The sequence below is a fragment of the Cydia amplana genome, chromosome 9 (assembly GCF_948474715.1).
Source record: "Cydia amplana chromosome 9, ilCydAmpl1.1, whole genome shotgun sequence".
Lineage (NCBI taxonomy): Eukaryota > Metazoa > Arthropoda > Insecta > Lepidoptera > Tortricidae > Cydia > Cydia amplana.
This window is the reverse complement of record NC_086077.1, coordinates 17424953-17441892: the sequence shown is the minus strand read 5'-3', so window position 1 is coordinate 17441892 and position 16940 is coordinate 17424953. Positions and strand designations below refer to the sequence as shown.

Here is a 16940-nt window from a genome sequence, read left to right as displayed (position 1 = left end):
GAAGCAAGAAAATTTCAAGATGGTAGTAACAAGAAGCAACCACGGCAAAGAAGAAGAAGAAAATTCGTCAGATGGCACCGACAAGACTCCGAGCTCCGGGGAAACGCGCACCACCGACCAGACCGGCACTACGTCGGGCACGGGCACCACGTCGGGCACAGGCACGACGTCGGGCACGGGCACTACGTCGGGCACCGGCACCACGTCAGGCACGGGCACTACGTCGGGCACAGGCACCACGTCGGGCACAGGCGCTACAAAGAAGACGCGCCCCGACGCAGAAGAGACGCCACGCACCAGCAACGCCGACGCCCACACCACCGGCAACGCAAGCAGCGCCGGGGGTCCTGCCGACACGTCGGGCATCAGAGCTACGCCCGCGGCCAGCATTACGGCCACGGTCGTCGAGCGCCACGCCGCTGCACTGATGCCGCCGCCCCAGAAGCCACCTAGACCCGCTCGGTCACACCGATCTAAGGCCTCCAGCAAGAGACTCCTCGCGGGGTTGGAGGCCAAAGAGAGGATAGCCGAGCTGGAGTTGAAGCGCATTCGAGCCGAAGCGGAGCTATTGAAGATACAGCAAGAAAGAATAGACCTTGCATCGTCGAGAGAAGAGTCGGAAGAAGATGAAGAGGACCTCGCTCCGCAACGAATTGCTGACTGGTTCAATACCCGACCAGAACAAGCGACCGCATTAGAACCCGCCCACGTAGAAGACACGCACGAACCCGCTGCGCGCGCCACTAAATTACGCGCGCAGCCGGAACTACATAAGGCCGAGCGTGCGATGGACGTGTCATCGCTAACCGCCGCACTCACAGAAGCCATTCAAGCCAGCAAGTCCTACAAGAAGTACATACCAGACCTGCCGACTTTCAGTGGCCTGTGCACCGAGTGGCTACAATTTAAGGCCGCGTATAACGAGTCCTCGCCCAGCTTCTCCGCGAGTGAAAACGTCGCCCGTATCAGAAGAAGTCTCAAAGGTGTCGCCTGGGAGGCCGTCAGCGCCCTCCTCATCAGCCAGCCGCACCCCGATGACGTCATCAAAGCACTAGAAAGAAGATACGGAAGGCCGGACGCTCTCCTCGTCAATGAACTGGAGAAGATCAAAGGACTACCGCGCCTCACCGACAGCCCACGTGACCTGTGCATATTCGCCAGCCGGGTCGCGAACACTGTCACGACTGTCGAGATACTAAAGAAGCCGCAGTACCTCTACAACCCGGAGCTACTGCGATCGATGGTCGATAAACTTACGCCGATACTTCGCAACAAGTGGTACGACTACGCAGCTACGAGAGAAGAGACGCCCGAGCTTAAGAAGATTGCCGAGTTTCTAAACAACGAAGCCGACAAGTGCACGCCTTACGCTCCGCCTGAGGTTACGACGGAGAATAAAGAAGTAAGAAGCGCAAGAAAGAAGCCCGAGCGAACGTACGCCGCCGCGGTCGACACTAACAAGAAACAAAAAGAAGAGAAGCCGGCGTGCCCATTATGTGAACACGCTACCCACCAACTGCCGTCGTGCCCGCAATTTAAGAAGATCGACACGAACGAGCGCTGGGAAGTGGCCAAGAGACACAACATTTGCTACCGATGCCTCGTTAGCAAACATCGCCGCTTCGCGTGCCGTGCGAAGCCCTGCGGCCAGCAAGGCTGCCCTATGCGACACCATCACCTACTACACCACGAGAAGACGTCGACGTACGCCCCCGCCGCCCCGGCCGAGCCACCTACACTCAAACCAGAAGAAGTGGTGGCCTCTGCAGTGAACCAAGTCACCTGCGCGGCGGCGCGTGCGAGCCGAGCGTACCTGAAGATAGTACCAGTCACCCTGCGCGGCCCGCGGACGGCAATAGACACGTTCGCCCTACTAGACGAGGGCAGCACAGTAACAATCATCGACTCGGCACTGGCGGACGCACTCGGGCTCGACGGACCCACTGAACCAATGTGGGTACAAGGCGTAGGGGGGAAAGAGATGGAGCACAATCAGAGCAGGAGGGTCGAGGTCTTCATCAAGAACAAGTACGAGAGAGACGAGCAGCGAATTACGAACGCGCACACCGTCGGCAGTCTCGGCTTCACTACCCAATCAATCGGCGTGAGCGAGATAGACAACTGCGCGCATCTCAGGGGGCTGAAACACAAGTTAACCTACCGAGATGCTACCCCACAAATACTCATCGGTCAAGACAACTGGGAGCTGATCGTGTCACGCGAGATAAGAAAAGGACGGCGCGGTCAACTCGTCGCATCAAGAACCCAACTAGGATGGGTACTTCACGGCTGTCGCACCACTAAAGCGAAGCCTGTCGCGTACTGTTGCGCGCACCTCACACGGGCCGGGGCGGCTGAAAACATAGAAGAAACAATGAAGAATTATTTCGCACTCGAGTCACTAGCGATCGAGCCGCGGCGGCCGAGCAGCGACCCCGAGCAGCAAGCGCTCCGCATATTAGAAGAGAAGAGTCGCCGCCTACCCGACGGCAGGTTCGAGACCGGGCTGCTGTGGCGCAACGAGACAGAAAGAATACCGAACAACCGCAACGACGCTCTCAAGCGGCTACACACACTCGAGAGGAAGCTGGATCGTGACGCGAACCTGAAACAACAATATGAAGAACGCGTCAACAATCTGCTTACATCGAGCTACGCCGAGCGCGCGACCACGCCACCTAGCGAGCGGACGTGGTACCTACCTCACTTCGCGGTCTGCAATCCAGAGAAGCCGAAGATTAGACTGGTCCATGACGCAGCGGCCACCTCACACGGCCGCAGCCTCAACGACATGCTGCACGCGGGCCCAGATTTCCTGCAATCGCTACCCGGCGTCATCATGAAGTTTCGACAACACAGCATCGCAGTCTCAGCTGACCTGAAAGAGATGTTCATGCAGATCAAGATACGCGAAGAGGACAGGGACGCCCTCCGCTTCCTGTGGCGGGGCGACCGCCGCGACGGGGAACCAGAAGAGTACCGCATGACGTCCGTCATATTCGGCGCGTCGTCATCGCCGTGCACTGCCCTATACATAAAAAATAGGAATGCACGAGAACACGCTACTCAGTACCCGGAGGCTGCGCGAGCGATCGAGCGAAATCACTACATGGACGACTATCTACAAAGCTTCAACACAATAGAAGAGGCAAGACAAGTTACCAGAGACGTCGACTACGTGCACAAGCAAGCCCAGTTTCAACTGCGTGGGTGGGCCACGAACAAAAAAGAAGCAATAAGTGACGTCGCGGACTCTGAAGAGCGAGAGGGAAGTACTGTCCCCATCGGCGGGAGCGAGATAGAAAAAACGCTCGGCCTGCTATGGGACACGAACGAAGACAGTATACGCTTTCGACTCAACACAAGAAGAGCTCAGCCAGAAGTGATCGACGACCGCCGGCCTCCGACGAAAAGGGAAGCACTCAGCATCATAATGTCGATATTTGACCCACTCGGCCTCATATCGCCCATTACGACGCCGGCCAAGCGAATCATGCAAGATACGTGGCAACATAGCACGGGCTGGGACGAGACTATACCGGAGGAGCTGCGCGCGCGTTGGAGTGACTGGCTACAACAACTGCGAGACCTAGGTACCCTAAAAATACCTAGGTGTTACGACGCTACGCCCGCCGCCGCCCGCGAGCTACACACGTTCGTCGACGCGAGTGAGGAAGCCTACGCCGCCGCAGTGTACTGGAGGATGACGCGGGCCGATGGCTCAGTGAAAATAGCCCTAGCCGCCGCCAAAAGCCGCGTCACACCTAGGAAGCCTATCTCCATACCTAGACTGGAGCTACAGGCGGCCGTCCTAGGCGTACGGCTAGCAAACACAGTGTTAGAAGAGCACGACTTCGAGATCGCTTCGAAAACATACTGGAGCGACTCCCGCACGGCGCTAGCATGGATACGCGCCGAGCCCCGCACATTCAAGACGTTCGTGGCCCACAGACTCGCCGAGATAGAAGATCACACTAAGAAGAACGAGTGGCGATGGGTACCGACAGCACACAACGTAGCCGACGACGCGACCCGCGCCACACCAGCTGACTTCGATACGAGCCACAGATGGTTCGTAGGCCCGTCCTTTCTGTACGAGCAAGAAGAGACCTGGCCCCGTGAGAATAAGGTCGAAGTTCCCGTGACCGGTGAAGAAAAAGAAACGTGCGCCGCTGCAGTTACAGTGCCTCAAGATAAACACGCGGCGATACCTAAGTTCGAGCGCTTCTCTAAGTGGACGCGGCTAGTACGAGCGACCGCGCGCGTGCTACAGTTCATCGACCTCGCGCGCCCGCGACCCAGCGAACCCGCCCGGCCCGCGACACAACTTATCGCGGCCGCCAGGCGCAAACGGACGCGCGCGAATGAGACGCAAGATGGAGCCTGGAACAAGCGCACGACACATACACGCGTGCCCGCCAGACCTGCCGCTGCACAGACACAAGAAGAAAAGAAGTACCTAGTGTTAGAAGCTAAATACCTAAACGACGCCGAGAAGCTGTTAGTGCGCGCCTCGCAAGAAGATAGCTACGAGAAAGAGAGAGGGCGCATAGCGAGCGGCCGCGCGCCAGACAAGGACGACCGACTAGCCAAGCTGAGTGTTTACCTAGATGAAGATCGCATTATACGCCTACGAGGGAGAATAGCGGCCGGCGATATTCAAGAGGAAACAGTGCGACCTATAGTGCTACACGGGAAACATCATTATACAAAATTGTATGTTTCGCACGTGCACGAGCAGCTACATCACGGCGGCACCGAGATAGTGGTCAACGAGCTACGACAGCGGGTACATATAGTGAAAATACGGCCGACAGTGAAACAAGTGATCGCCCAGTGCCCGAGGTGTCGATTGCGGCGCGCGAAGCCCGCAGCCCCGTCGACCGGCGACCTACCGGCGGCGCGCCTAGCCCATCACGTTAGGCCCTTTACGTTTACGGGCCTAGACTACTACGGGCCGCAAGAAGTGACAGTAGGCCGCCATAGAGAAAAAAGGTACGTCGCGCTGTTCACCTGTATGACGTCGAGGGCCGTACACCTGGAGATGGTCGTCTCGCTGAGGACCGACTCAGCCATCAACGCACTGCGCCGCTTCATTGCCCGGCGCGGGTGCCCCACCGAACTATGGAGTGACAACGGCACCGCCTTCCGAGGAGCCCACCGCGAGCTGACGGAGGCCATGAGGGACGCCGCCCACGCGCGCCGCATTAACTGGCGCTTCCTGCCCCCCGCCGCCCCATTCATGGCGGGCGTGTGGGAACGCATGGTGCGCACGGTGAAGGAGGCCATGAAGGCCACGCTGCACGAGAAGTACCCGAGCGACGAGACCCTGCAGACCCTGCTCGCCGAGGCGGAAGCGACCGTCAACTCCAGGCCCCTCACCCATGTGGCCGTGGACCCCGAGGACCCGCCGGCCCTGACTCCGAACATGATCCTGCTCGGGCCAGACTGCTACTCACCTGCGCCTGGCACCTTTGAAGAGAGCGACACGAGCGCGCGACAACACTGGAAGCGCGCCCAGCAGCTGGCCGACACCTTCTGGCAGCGCTGGGTCCGCGAGTACGCGCCGCTACTCCAACACCGGCGGGAGCCCTACGAAGGCGGAGTTCCCCCGGCCGTCGGCGACGTCGTCATCATATGCGACAACAACCTCCCCCGCAACACATGGCCGCGTGGGATAGTAACGAAGACGTACCCGGGCAAGGATGGCGTAGTACGAGTCGTCGACGTCACCACCAGCCGGGGACACGTGCTGAGGCGGCCTACCAAGAAGATCGTCGTGCTACCAGTAGGATCGCAAGGCGACGGCGGGAGAAATGTACACGACGCGGTATAAAATTGTAATTAGAATAAGTGAAATAAATAAGTAGTTTTAAGACGTTAACATAAGTACCTAAATTGTAGAATAAAAATATGATCTCTCCGTCTTTAATACCTCAGTAATACGAATATAGGGCAGAGAATGGGCCACAAAGGAAAGGCTCACTCTGCCAATAGGAATCTTATAAGAAATAAATAGGTTAGGTAGAGTCTTATTAGAATAAAACAAGTGTAATATAGGATTTAAGATAATTTACTTAAATAAAGAAAGAGAGTGAGAGGGTCGAAAGAAAGAGAGGGCGCATGCGCGCACTCACTGCGCAGGTACGAACTGCGCAGGCGCGGCATGCGCGGTGCGGGGGGCGAGGCACATAAAATAGAGGCCAATAAAAGAAGCGCGCGCCGCCCGCACCGCGTCATTACGCAACCAGCAGCCGAGCAGGAAACACTAAAAGGAAAAGAAGAAACCCTCTCCGACCTCGACCCTCCTGCCTCTGATCTGAAGATACTCCAGCTACGTTGTTTCATTACTTCATCCCGCCTATGTCAAGAAGCCTATACAGTCCACACCCCCCCCTACGTACCTGCTACGATTTAAGAAAATAGGGCCTAACACTCACATTAGGTACCTACATTTGAATCACTATATAGTATAAAAAAGTCGCTTCCCGCTGTCTATCTGTCTGTATGCTTAGATCTTTAAAACTACGCAACGGATTTTGATGCGGTTTTTTTTTTAAATAGATAGAGTGATTCAAGAGGAAGGTTTATGTATAATTTGTTAACCCGTGCGAAGCCGGGGCGAGTCGCTAGTACCTAATGTATATAATATATATATAGGCTGTGCGTTTTCTGTCAGTAACAAAATCACGGAACTGTATTATAAATTATAAACCGAAATAAATAAAACTTAGATTATAAATTTAGATTTAGACACAAACAACATTCTAAATTATTTTAAAAGTCTAAATAATTAGAACGCTGTTCGTAGTAATAAAACACTTGGCAAAGAATGCAAACCATAATGTCTTGAATGTGCTTCACTGTTAAATGCTCGTTGTGATTTAGAACGTTGAGTAGAGGAAGTTAGTCCAAGAGCCAAAAAAAAAACAACGGGGCGCCGGCAGAAGTGAAAACTCAATGACTAGTGCAAAATGCACTATGTATAATTGAGGTTAACGCCATCTAGCGTTAGCGTTAATTACTTGAAACCCCTAAGCACATCACTGTTAGTTCTCGAGTTATATTAATACCAGTTAGAGCTAAACTCACTAGATAGCATTTAAATCAATAAAGAAAAACTCAATGACATTACTTTTAACAGTTTTTCATGTAATGATATTGAGTTTTTCTTTATTGATTTAAATGCCATCTAAATGAGTGGCCATCTAAATCTTACGGTCACGTGATCGTCTTACGATGTCTCGAGTTTAACATTTTTTCCCCACCTCAAAAAGTGCACAGCGCCGCTAAAGAAGTGTTCACTTCAAAAAACGTTGCTGTCTGCCTATTCAGGATGACTCACGCTAGACCGGACTCACCCTGCTTAGTCCACTGGAAAGGATGACTCACGCTAGACTGGGCCGAGCTCGGGCCGGGGCGCCCGACATGCCAAATTTTATGACGGCTGATCGGTGATCACGTGGCGCTTAGAAAACGAAGCGCCGGATTAAAATTCAGATTAAGGATGACTCACGTTAGATGGGGCCGTGTCCGGGCCGGAGCTTCCGGTGCTTCGTTTTCTATAGAAAGCACCACGTGATCACCTGTCATAGTAAGCGCCGGAAGCTCCGTTTCTGATATCGTTTATGATAACATTCCATTTCTGACCGCGGCTGCATTACTGGTACTGAACGCGTCGCTGTTACTGTCAATTTCCATAGTAAAATGAACACTAGTGCAGCTGTCGTTGGAAATGGACTGTCACCTAACGCTGCTGCGTGGCCATACGGATGCAAATGTAACCTTACCGTACATATCAATACTTAAACGTAACTATGTACAGTCAGCTGCAGAGAAAAGGTACCCCATAGGTAGTGCATTTTTCTGATTTATGCCGGATCTTAACAAATTATTATATACCGAGATAAAACCGCCGCAGGCTCTACGACTATAATAACTTATAGAACATCTGGTTCTAACAGTACTTACTCTATGCACGCGAGGATCTAAGTGGCATAGGCTTTTGTACTAGAATAGAGAACAAACGATTTCGTAATTAGAGGCCTTTGTATGAGTTACTGACACCTAAATTGGGGTGATATATTAGAGAAATACAACGTCGAGTGCAATTAGCACGGCACATATTGCCGCGACGAGAGAAAATATGCGACTTGATGTATGGAGTAGTGTGAGTGAAGGCAATTGTGCTGAGAAAAGATGGAATATATTGTTTCGACGATTGATCTAGCCTAGTGGATAGTGACCCTGATGCCTGTGAAGCCGCGGTCCTGGGTTCGAATCCCGGTAAGGGCATTTATTTGTGTGATGAGCACAGATATTTGTTCCTGAGTCTTGGGTGTTTTCTATGTATTTGTATATTATATAATAGGTATCGTTGTCTGAGTATCTACAACACAACCCTTCTTGGAATTATTTGTGGGTAAGTGTAGTGTGGGATTGACTAAGGTCAATTTGTGTAAGAATGTCCCTATAATATTTAATTGTATTTTACTTAGTTAAAAATGTGTTTGAGTGTGCATAAAGTAAAAGTTCAGTATCTTGGCTACATTCGTTATGTTTAAATAACAAATATTTATAATCAGAATCAGAAATCATTCTAATACGACATAAAATACTTGATTTCTTATTAGCATCCAGATACGACTGGGTACCAACGGTAAAGTCATCAATTTCAACTATACCGTACCGTAACAATACCGTTCGTCATTAAAAAAAGTTAGAGAACATCTTCGTAGATAATTTCCGCGCAAGACAGGATCTGTCAACTTTCACTCACCCGTATGAAAAATCTACCCTGTATATTCCTTTAACGTAGTCCTGCTTTTACATAAATTCTTTAGCCTTGAGAATCATAAAGCTTTGTCATCGTCTTTTATTACGTTAAACGTTACAACGCTTTTATAAAACCTTTAGCTCTTCTTTTAGATTTAAAGATGACTCACGATAGACCTGACCGGGCCGTGTCCGGGTCACGTGATGATTTCCATAGAAAACGAAGCTCCGGCCCGGACACGGCCCGGTCTAACGTGTGTCATCCTTTATGCATTATTCTACGAGTATGCATGTCTCCCAGACAATAAGATTTTATAAATTCTATGTCATATTTTACTATTGAGAGCTCATAGTTCATATCATTACAAAAGAAAACCTTACTGTACAATAGGCGGATTTAATGCCATGAAGCATTCTCTACCAGTCAACCTTTGTTGTTGATAATTAGGGAGGCAAGCTTAAACATATCGAACTAGTCCAAAACTAAGAAAAGCTTGTTTTATAGTTCCTAGGGGATGATACAACTACGTACATAATTATGTAATTATATAGTATGGTGACATTTGTGATGTGATGATGCACACCAATATTGTATATAGTTGTCTCAATTTGTCCCATTTCCATCTTTAAGATAAGGTCCACCGGTTACAGATACCCTCCTAAGACCCTGCGTACAATTTTTTGTACATATTCCAAAAAATATTTTGAACTTTCATTGAGTAAACTAAGAGTTCCAAATTCAAAAACAAAACAAATGCCTCTGGGTCTCGGGAGGATACCGTTAAACTGGTATTTGAACAAATGTTTTTCAGCATGTCTATACAATTTTTTGGCCAAAACATCGCAAGTTAACTTGCGATAATAAATAGGTACAATAAATTAATTGCTTTTCAGGTCACAACTTTCTTGAAAACTGTTTACAAGACATTATTTTAAATAGAGTTAGACCGAGCTAAGTTGTAATCACAATTTCATAAAAGTTTCACGTTTAACCTTTTCGAGGCTGTGTCAAACACAAAAGCTGTCTCGCTGACGCCACGTCAGTGAAGTTTCAAAACTGAAATTGAACTTTAGGTATGCATATGCACGTAGGTCTATGTTGCTCTGTGGTCTGTGACCGATTAATCGGTCTTTGGCGTTGAACCTACGGTGCGGATATATCGGTCATTGGCGTCCAAAAGGTTAAAATAACAATCGCACTGTCTGGGCTATCAAAATCGCTGCCATTAGCTTGGTCTAACTCTATTCTTATTCACGAATTGATCGTTCTCAAAATTCCAAATAAAAACCTTCAAAATCTATGAAAAAAAAAAGAATTCCAAAAAACTGCGTACCTACGTTACATTTTCAGGTTAAAATGTTCAAGCCATCAGGTGTAATATTATCAAACGACAGAAATTCATTAAATACACGAGCCCCAAAAGCGGCTAAATATAAAGCAAATGGATTCGGCCACGGAACTTATCAGCGGCGACATGAAGGGGGAATATTTGGAAAACCTCCGTCGCGCCGGTATAATTTTGGCAATGTCGCAGGGGTCAGATTTTTGCAGTAACTTGCTGGACATTATTTGAGTCGCTTAAATATGTTGGTTCTGGCACTCGCCGGCCGCTCCCGCGGCACGCTCGCTTCGCTCGCTCGGCTTCGCGCACTTCACCTAACACACTCCTCCTCGCTTCGCTTGTCGTCGTACCTAACTAGGCTCTGTCAAATTACACTGTTTAGTGATTGTAAACAAATGAAATATAGCGAGAAATTTTGCGAATGGTTAGAAATCCTGTTAGAGAAATAATCTATTGAAAAATAAATATATAGGAAAATATGCGAATTTGTTAGAGATGCTATCGGGAAATGAACCTATTGAGAAATTAAAAAGTGGTAAAATTTGCGAATGGCAGAAATCCCAACTAGGAAAAAACGATTTTCGGAAAATAGTAGCACCACTCAGAAAAGGTAGTATGGTAGATATTTGATGAGAGGGTCGAATTGATTAACCTGAGTTTGATGTTCAGCGACACACTTTGGATTTGTAATAAACCACTTCATCATTTTTTTTTAATTATTAGTGGAATGTAGTTTTCAGCGAGGAACTTTGCCAAAACTAGTTTTTACTGAAAAATCCCAGTTAAAACTTGTTTTCACCGAGGTCTTACGGAAAACTAGTTTTATCTAGTGAAAACGCATTTTCACTGAGGTGATATGGAATAGTAGATTCTGTTATAAGGGAGCAAAATGGGATATTTACGACGAGGGCGTACATTGAATTCTGAACGAATCGAAGAATCCTGAGCGTAGCGCGAGTCCTATAGCAAAAAGTGCCACTTTGATCCCTGCTAGGCGTGGAGCAAATAGATTTTCCAAATAGATGGTGTGAAAAACCAATTTTAACTAGAGAAAACACAAATATTAGTTTAGAGAAAGTTTTTAGAGTTGGCGCAGTCTTGGTAGGATCATTTTTCACATCATCGCTTATTGTTTCATTTTTACAATCTGTATACTGTACCCTTGGTTAATACCCGTGTAACAGGGAAGGTGGTCATAAAAACACAATGTCGGTTTTGAGACCAGCTGCCGTTAACGCGTATTTATAAAACTCTCTGTTTTACTGGCCCCTATTTCACCACGGCGACAGGTGCGACAATTCGACAAATGTCACTGTTGCTGATGTCACAGGCATCCATGGGCTACGGTTACCGCTTACCATCGGGTGGGCCGTATTCCTGTTTGCCACCATCATTGTATTATTAAAAAAAAACTTTATTATATCGGCTAAAAACAGGTAGGTATTTCTCTTTCGAAGTTTATGATGATGATGATGACGACAATTGTCAGACGATTTAATAGAACTTTCGGTAATTCTTGACAGGAAATGAGTTCTGTGTCGGAATTTCGTGACAATTGTCGAGTTTCTTGTGACATTGTCATTAGCTTTGCAAAATAAGTACTTATTTATTGGCGATATAATGGAGTTTTTTCTAAATTAATATGTTGGTGGCAAACAAGCACACCGCCCGTCCGATGGTAAGCGGTTACCGTAGTCTATGGAGGCCTGTGACGTCAGTAACAGTGATGTCGACAATTGTCCCACCTGTCACCGTGGTGAAATATGGGCCTGATGCTATTAAATTTCGAGGGAGATTTAAAAAGCTGTATAATTTTCAGTATTGTGCCCTATTAATCACTGTATTTTAGGACATAAATAGTTAAAGAAAATGGTTTAAACTCGTTTATTTTTGATAAACCTATGAAATAATTATAATTATATTGTAAATCTACAATATTTTCTACACAAATAACATAATCTAAACATAAAACGAATTAAAAACTTTCTTAATCACTAAACCTAAATGTACGTAAACTTAAATATACTAAATATGTATAAAACACCTACCTACTGAAACCCGCTCCGGGCTGCCCCCGACGCAAATGTTCCCATCACGCTCGCTGCGTTGCCGCGTTGGATTTTATTATATTGGAAAAGGCGCTTCATGTAAATTAGTATAGTTACGAAAACTTATATATTTTAAAACTTTGATATACTAAGTACCTAAGGTATTGCTCGCAAGTGTTATTTTATTTACCTACCTGGTTAAATTATAACCTTATAGATATCTATAGCCACTCAGTTGCTTCTGGTAACTAGAGCTACCAACTTTGAACGCCTACAAATTGCTTCTGGTAGCCAGAGCTACCAGACGACCATTGTACGATTTTTGATTTTTTATCTGTGAGTGGCGGCTTGGAAGCGGTTTAAACTATGTTCCGAGCATAGACAAATAACATGGCAATACAGAAAAAAAAAATTAGCCAACATGATAAAATAAAAATATTTTAAACAGCTGTCGGTTTCAAAGTTGTGCGAAAGTGAAGTTGCGGAAAAGTGGTCGGTGTTTTAAAAAAGCCGTAAGTATTTTTAATTACTCTTTTACTATCTAAATTTTATACCAAACGATTATGTATTTATCTAACTAACAGATAGAATGTATATTTCAGTTCTAATGTAGAATTATGAATTACTATCTCACTTCAAAGTAGTTAAACGGTGATTTTTTTCGGTTACTTGCGATTGAAATAAGATAAGACTTTGAAGAATAAGTCATATTTTTCAAATAAAATATTGTTATTTAAATAGTCTAAATATAAAGTTTCATTTATAATCATAAAATCATTTAAACCTGTGATATGTTATACAGGATTAGCGAAAGAAACAATTGTAAGTATGTGCCGGGCGGCTGGTAACTCTAGCTACCAAAAGCAATTTAGCGAACGTCTCGCTCGGACGTCGTAAGGCATGAGGCACACTAGACGCTTTGCGTGCCCGTGTGGTACATTCTTGTTATGTGTTCCTACTAATGTTTCAACTACTAAGATTGTGTTTTGGGGAAACCTGACATTATTTGCACATGGTTATTGGTATATCTTTTATTAGTGCATGGTCATATACAGGGTGTCCCCAGACTATGTCACATGAAGGAAAAGTACCTTAAATAACGTAGATAAGAATATGACGGTGACTGAAAATAATGTCTGCATACTTTTTCGAATGCTGGACCTACCTGTGCCTAACGCACTCTGTGTGCCCCGACCCTAATCACCAGCGGCGGCCATTTTTTCAACATGGCGGCCAGTCCTACCGGCGTCGGATCAGGTGTTGCGGGTGTTTTTATATCGGCTTTGTTTATTTACGTTTAAATTAGTGTAATTCCGTATTTAGCAGTTTTCTTTTGTGTAATATGGTTTTGTTCTAACATTCTGTGATTAATGATGTGAAAAATTTATAGTGAAAATGTGATATTGTGTTGTTTTTGATCGGCAAAAGAACCCGAAACTGCGGTGGTACGTAATACTTTCTTGTTATTTACTTGTAAAATCGTAATGAAAGCGATAATTGCAAACTGTGACTATTCTAATTAAAGATTATTAGTTACTTGTTCTTATTAGAACTATATTTCCGTACTTGAGTCTCTTTAACCATTCAAAAATACATCATGAATCAACGAAACATTTCGATCCGTCCTGCGTATTTCTTGCGTGACGTGTCATAAAATGAAATGATGTTTATTTAAGGATTTTTAATATACACTTATATGGTATTTGGTACTAAATAAAAGAAGAACTAATCTACTTTTTTTTACGATACTAAAAAATAGGTGTTATCGCTTTAGTTTTTTTTTTAAATACATCTCTGCTTGAAGGTTTCGACTTTTTTAGTGTGTCAAGTTTACGCATTTTTTATAATTATTTTTATTTTAATTACCCATACATTAAGCAACGGAATCAGATTCCTTGTTTTATTAACTATTCTGTGTAAAAAAATCATAGCAAATGGTTCATTAGACGCCAATTAATTAATTTTTCAATAAAACACTGCATCGCGCGGACATTGGCTTAAAAACGCGAAGCAATTTACGCTACAATTTTTGAAATCCAAAAGCAACTGAGTGGTTAGTAAACAGACTGATAATATCAATTTATCGATAAAAAGCTTTGTTCTCTCCCTAAAATAATATTCGCACGCAAAAATCCGGGCCCTAGTTATAAATATTGTTTGATGATATTTTTACCGCACCCTAATTTCCTGTAACTTCATCTGACAAGGAAAGGTGTCAAAACATTTCACTTTTCCCGAATCGGTGACAGGCAGTTTTCATAAATGACCTAAATGTCCTTTTGACAAGTATGAATTTACTTTTTATTTTTCCGCTGTAACAGAATTTCTTACTTTGAATGTGTTACGTAGCGGAGTGGTGTTTAGATTTGCTATTCTGTTATGAATTTATTATAATATTGATATTACTCGCTATTAGTAGTATTTGACGACCGGTCTGGTCTAGTGGGTAGTGACCCTGCCTGCGAAGCCGCGGTCCTGGGTTCGAATCCCAGTAAGGGCATTTATTTGTGTGGTGAGCACAGATATTTGGTTCTGAGTCATGGTTGTTTTCTATGTATTTAAGTATTTGTATATTATATACATCATTGTCTGAGTACCCACAACACAAGCTTTCTTGAGCTTACCGTGGGGCTTAGTTAATTTGTGTAATAATGTCCTATAATATTTATTTATTTATTAGTACACACTAATAGAGACGCAACTGTCTGATACCTGCTCTCAGTCATATACCATAAAAAGTATAAAACTCACTCTCTAACAAAACGCATCTATTACGACAGATAACGCCAGGTGGCGCTAGCACAAGCAGGCGTCCGTTCCGTAGCGGTGCACGGCAACTAATATGTCTAGAAACCAAAATTGGTGTGGACCGCATGTACTCTTGTAGCGACGCGACGCAATCGGGGAGTCACGCCTGGTTAGGCATCAGTTGCGATTTTAAGCACTGCACTTCTGAGATGTTCAGAATAGTTATAATATTTTTTGTGCAGATGTGGATTTGATTGGGCGAAGAACTCTTGTAAACTTCGTCCAAGATTTTAGGTAGTAGAAGTTTTATCGAGACTGAAGAGCGTTCTTGAAATTGGAAGCGAATTTATTCAGTTTAAAAAATATTATGTAGGAACCTAACCAGGCCTAGCAGTATTGTTTCCTTCTTTCAACTCTCAACTATATATCTAACACCAAATTTATTCTACAGGACCCCCTAATAACGCACCCAACACACATATCCGGGCCCGACAGCGAAGGCCTGCGCGCGTCATGGCGGACACTGCGCGTATATCCGGACGACTACGAAACACACCGGGGCTACCTCGCGCTGCGGTGTCGCGCGACGGTGCCGACACGTCCGCCCAATATTAGGGCTATGTCGGTGCGGCTGTATGTCGCGACGCGCCCGCATATATCGACGTACATGTTTAGTAAGAATAGTAAGTAATAGTTTCCCTTTTTATAGCCGAAGGCCAAGCTGCAGCTAACCTCCTGCACAAAACACAAAACAATAGTAGTTTAAATGCGCGCTTCCCGCAATATTTCCGAATGGGCCGAAGGCCCGTGTGTTACAGAGAGACGCGCCTCCACGCGAGGCCGAAGGCCCAGTTGCGGGACGTTAAAGCTGAAACAACACCTTTCAAACACAGAAATTGTCTAATTGTCTAAAACCGAAGGCCGAGCTCCGCGTATTGCCGAAAGCCTGAAGCCTCTGGGAGAGGCGCGCTTCAAACGCGATTTCCAAGACCGAGATACTTCGCAATTAAGATACTTGGGAATGTTGCGGGGACACTTATCAGATGCTCCGAGCCTTTTGCGGAGTTCGGTCTTCGGCCTCCGTATTAAAATACTTGTATTTGGCACTAACCTCCCGCAGCTTGGCCTCCAGTTTCGCGTGGAAGCGCGCCTCACCTCCAGGAGCTCTTCTGCGGCCCTACACGGAACTCGGCTTTTCGTACTGTGACCTTAATTAGCCAAATATCCGATAGGACGAGAATAATGTTATCCAACATTGCTATCTTCGCTCAGGACACGCGCCTCCAGAAATGAGATTAACATCCATTATAATTAGCATCACTACCCAAAAATATATTTTCCATTTTCCGCTCTCTGGATACGGTAACTTTATGCAAGTAATATTGGAGATAATGTATTAAGAATAATAATAATAGCGTGTTGATTTGCGTGAGTATGTAGTTGCATAACATACTCGTAATAAGTATATCCTAACTATTAAGTATATAGTATAATACGTATCAAAAATTCGACGAAACACTTACGAGTATACAGCGTTATTCATAAATGTCTGCTAAGTTAATCAGACAGATAGGGACAAACGACGGTCATCAACTGATTAAGTTAGCAGCCGTTTATGAATAACGCCATTATGATATAAATTGTTGCAGAAGCGGCCGCGGGCTGCGCGCGCCATCACCTACGCTCGGAGATGATCGTGTGGACCCTCCTACTGCTGGCCAGGAGACGAGTGCCTTTGCTACGAGACTAGGTTATCATATCGCACTCTCGCCAGGGAAACTTCACAATTAAAGTTTAAAGTTAATAGAATGCAAAAATCCATATTAGTTAAAACAAAAATATTAGAAAAATTCACGATAATATTTATGTCAATAAAAATTCTTCGATTGAATTGTGATATGAAGGAAACTTTATGCATGCCAAGATATATTACGAACCGTGTTTACCCCTTGGCTATAGAAAGCACGCTCTACGTAGAGACGCTGACGCTGACCGCCATATATTCGTTAAATTAAAACAAAATGTA

At 45.6% G+C, this 16940-nt stretch overlaps 1 protein-coding gene across 1 annotated transcript in view; it reads left to right on the top strand.

Moving 5' to 3' along the window:
- Window positions 1–16697, top strand: part of LOC134651257 (uncharacterized) — a 74874-nt gene extending 58177 nt beyond the window's left edge. Inside the window, exons 4-5 of the mRNA XM_063506326.1 lie at window positions 15366–15597; window positions 16564–16697. Coding sequence (XP_063362396.1) covers window positions 15366–15597; window positions 16564–16664 — 333 coding nt within the window. The 3' untranslated portion in view covers window positions 16665–16697. The remainder of the gene's footprint in view (window positions 1–15365; window positions 15598–16563) is intronic.
- The last annotated feature ends 243 nt before the right edge of the window (window positions 16698–16940 follow it).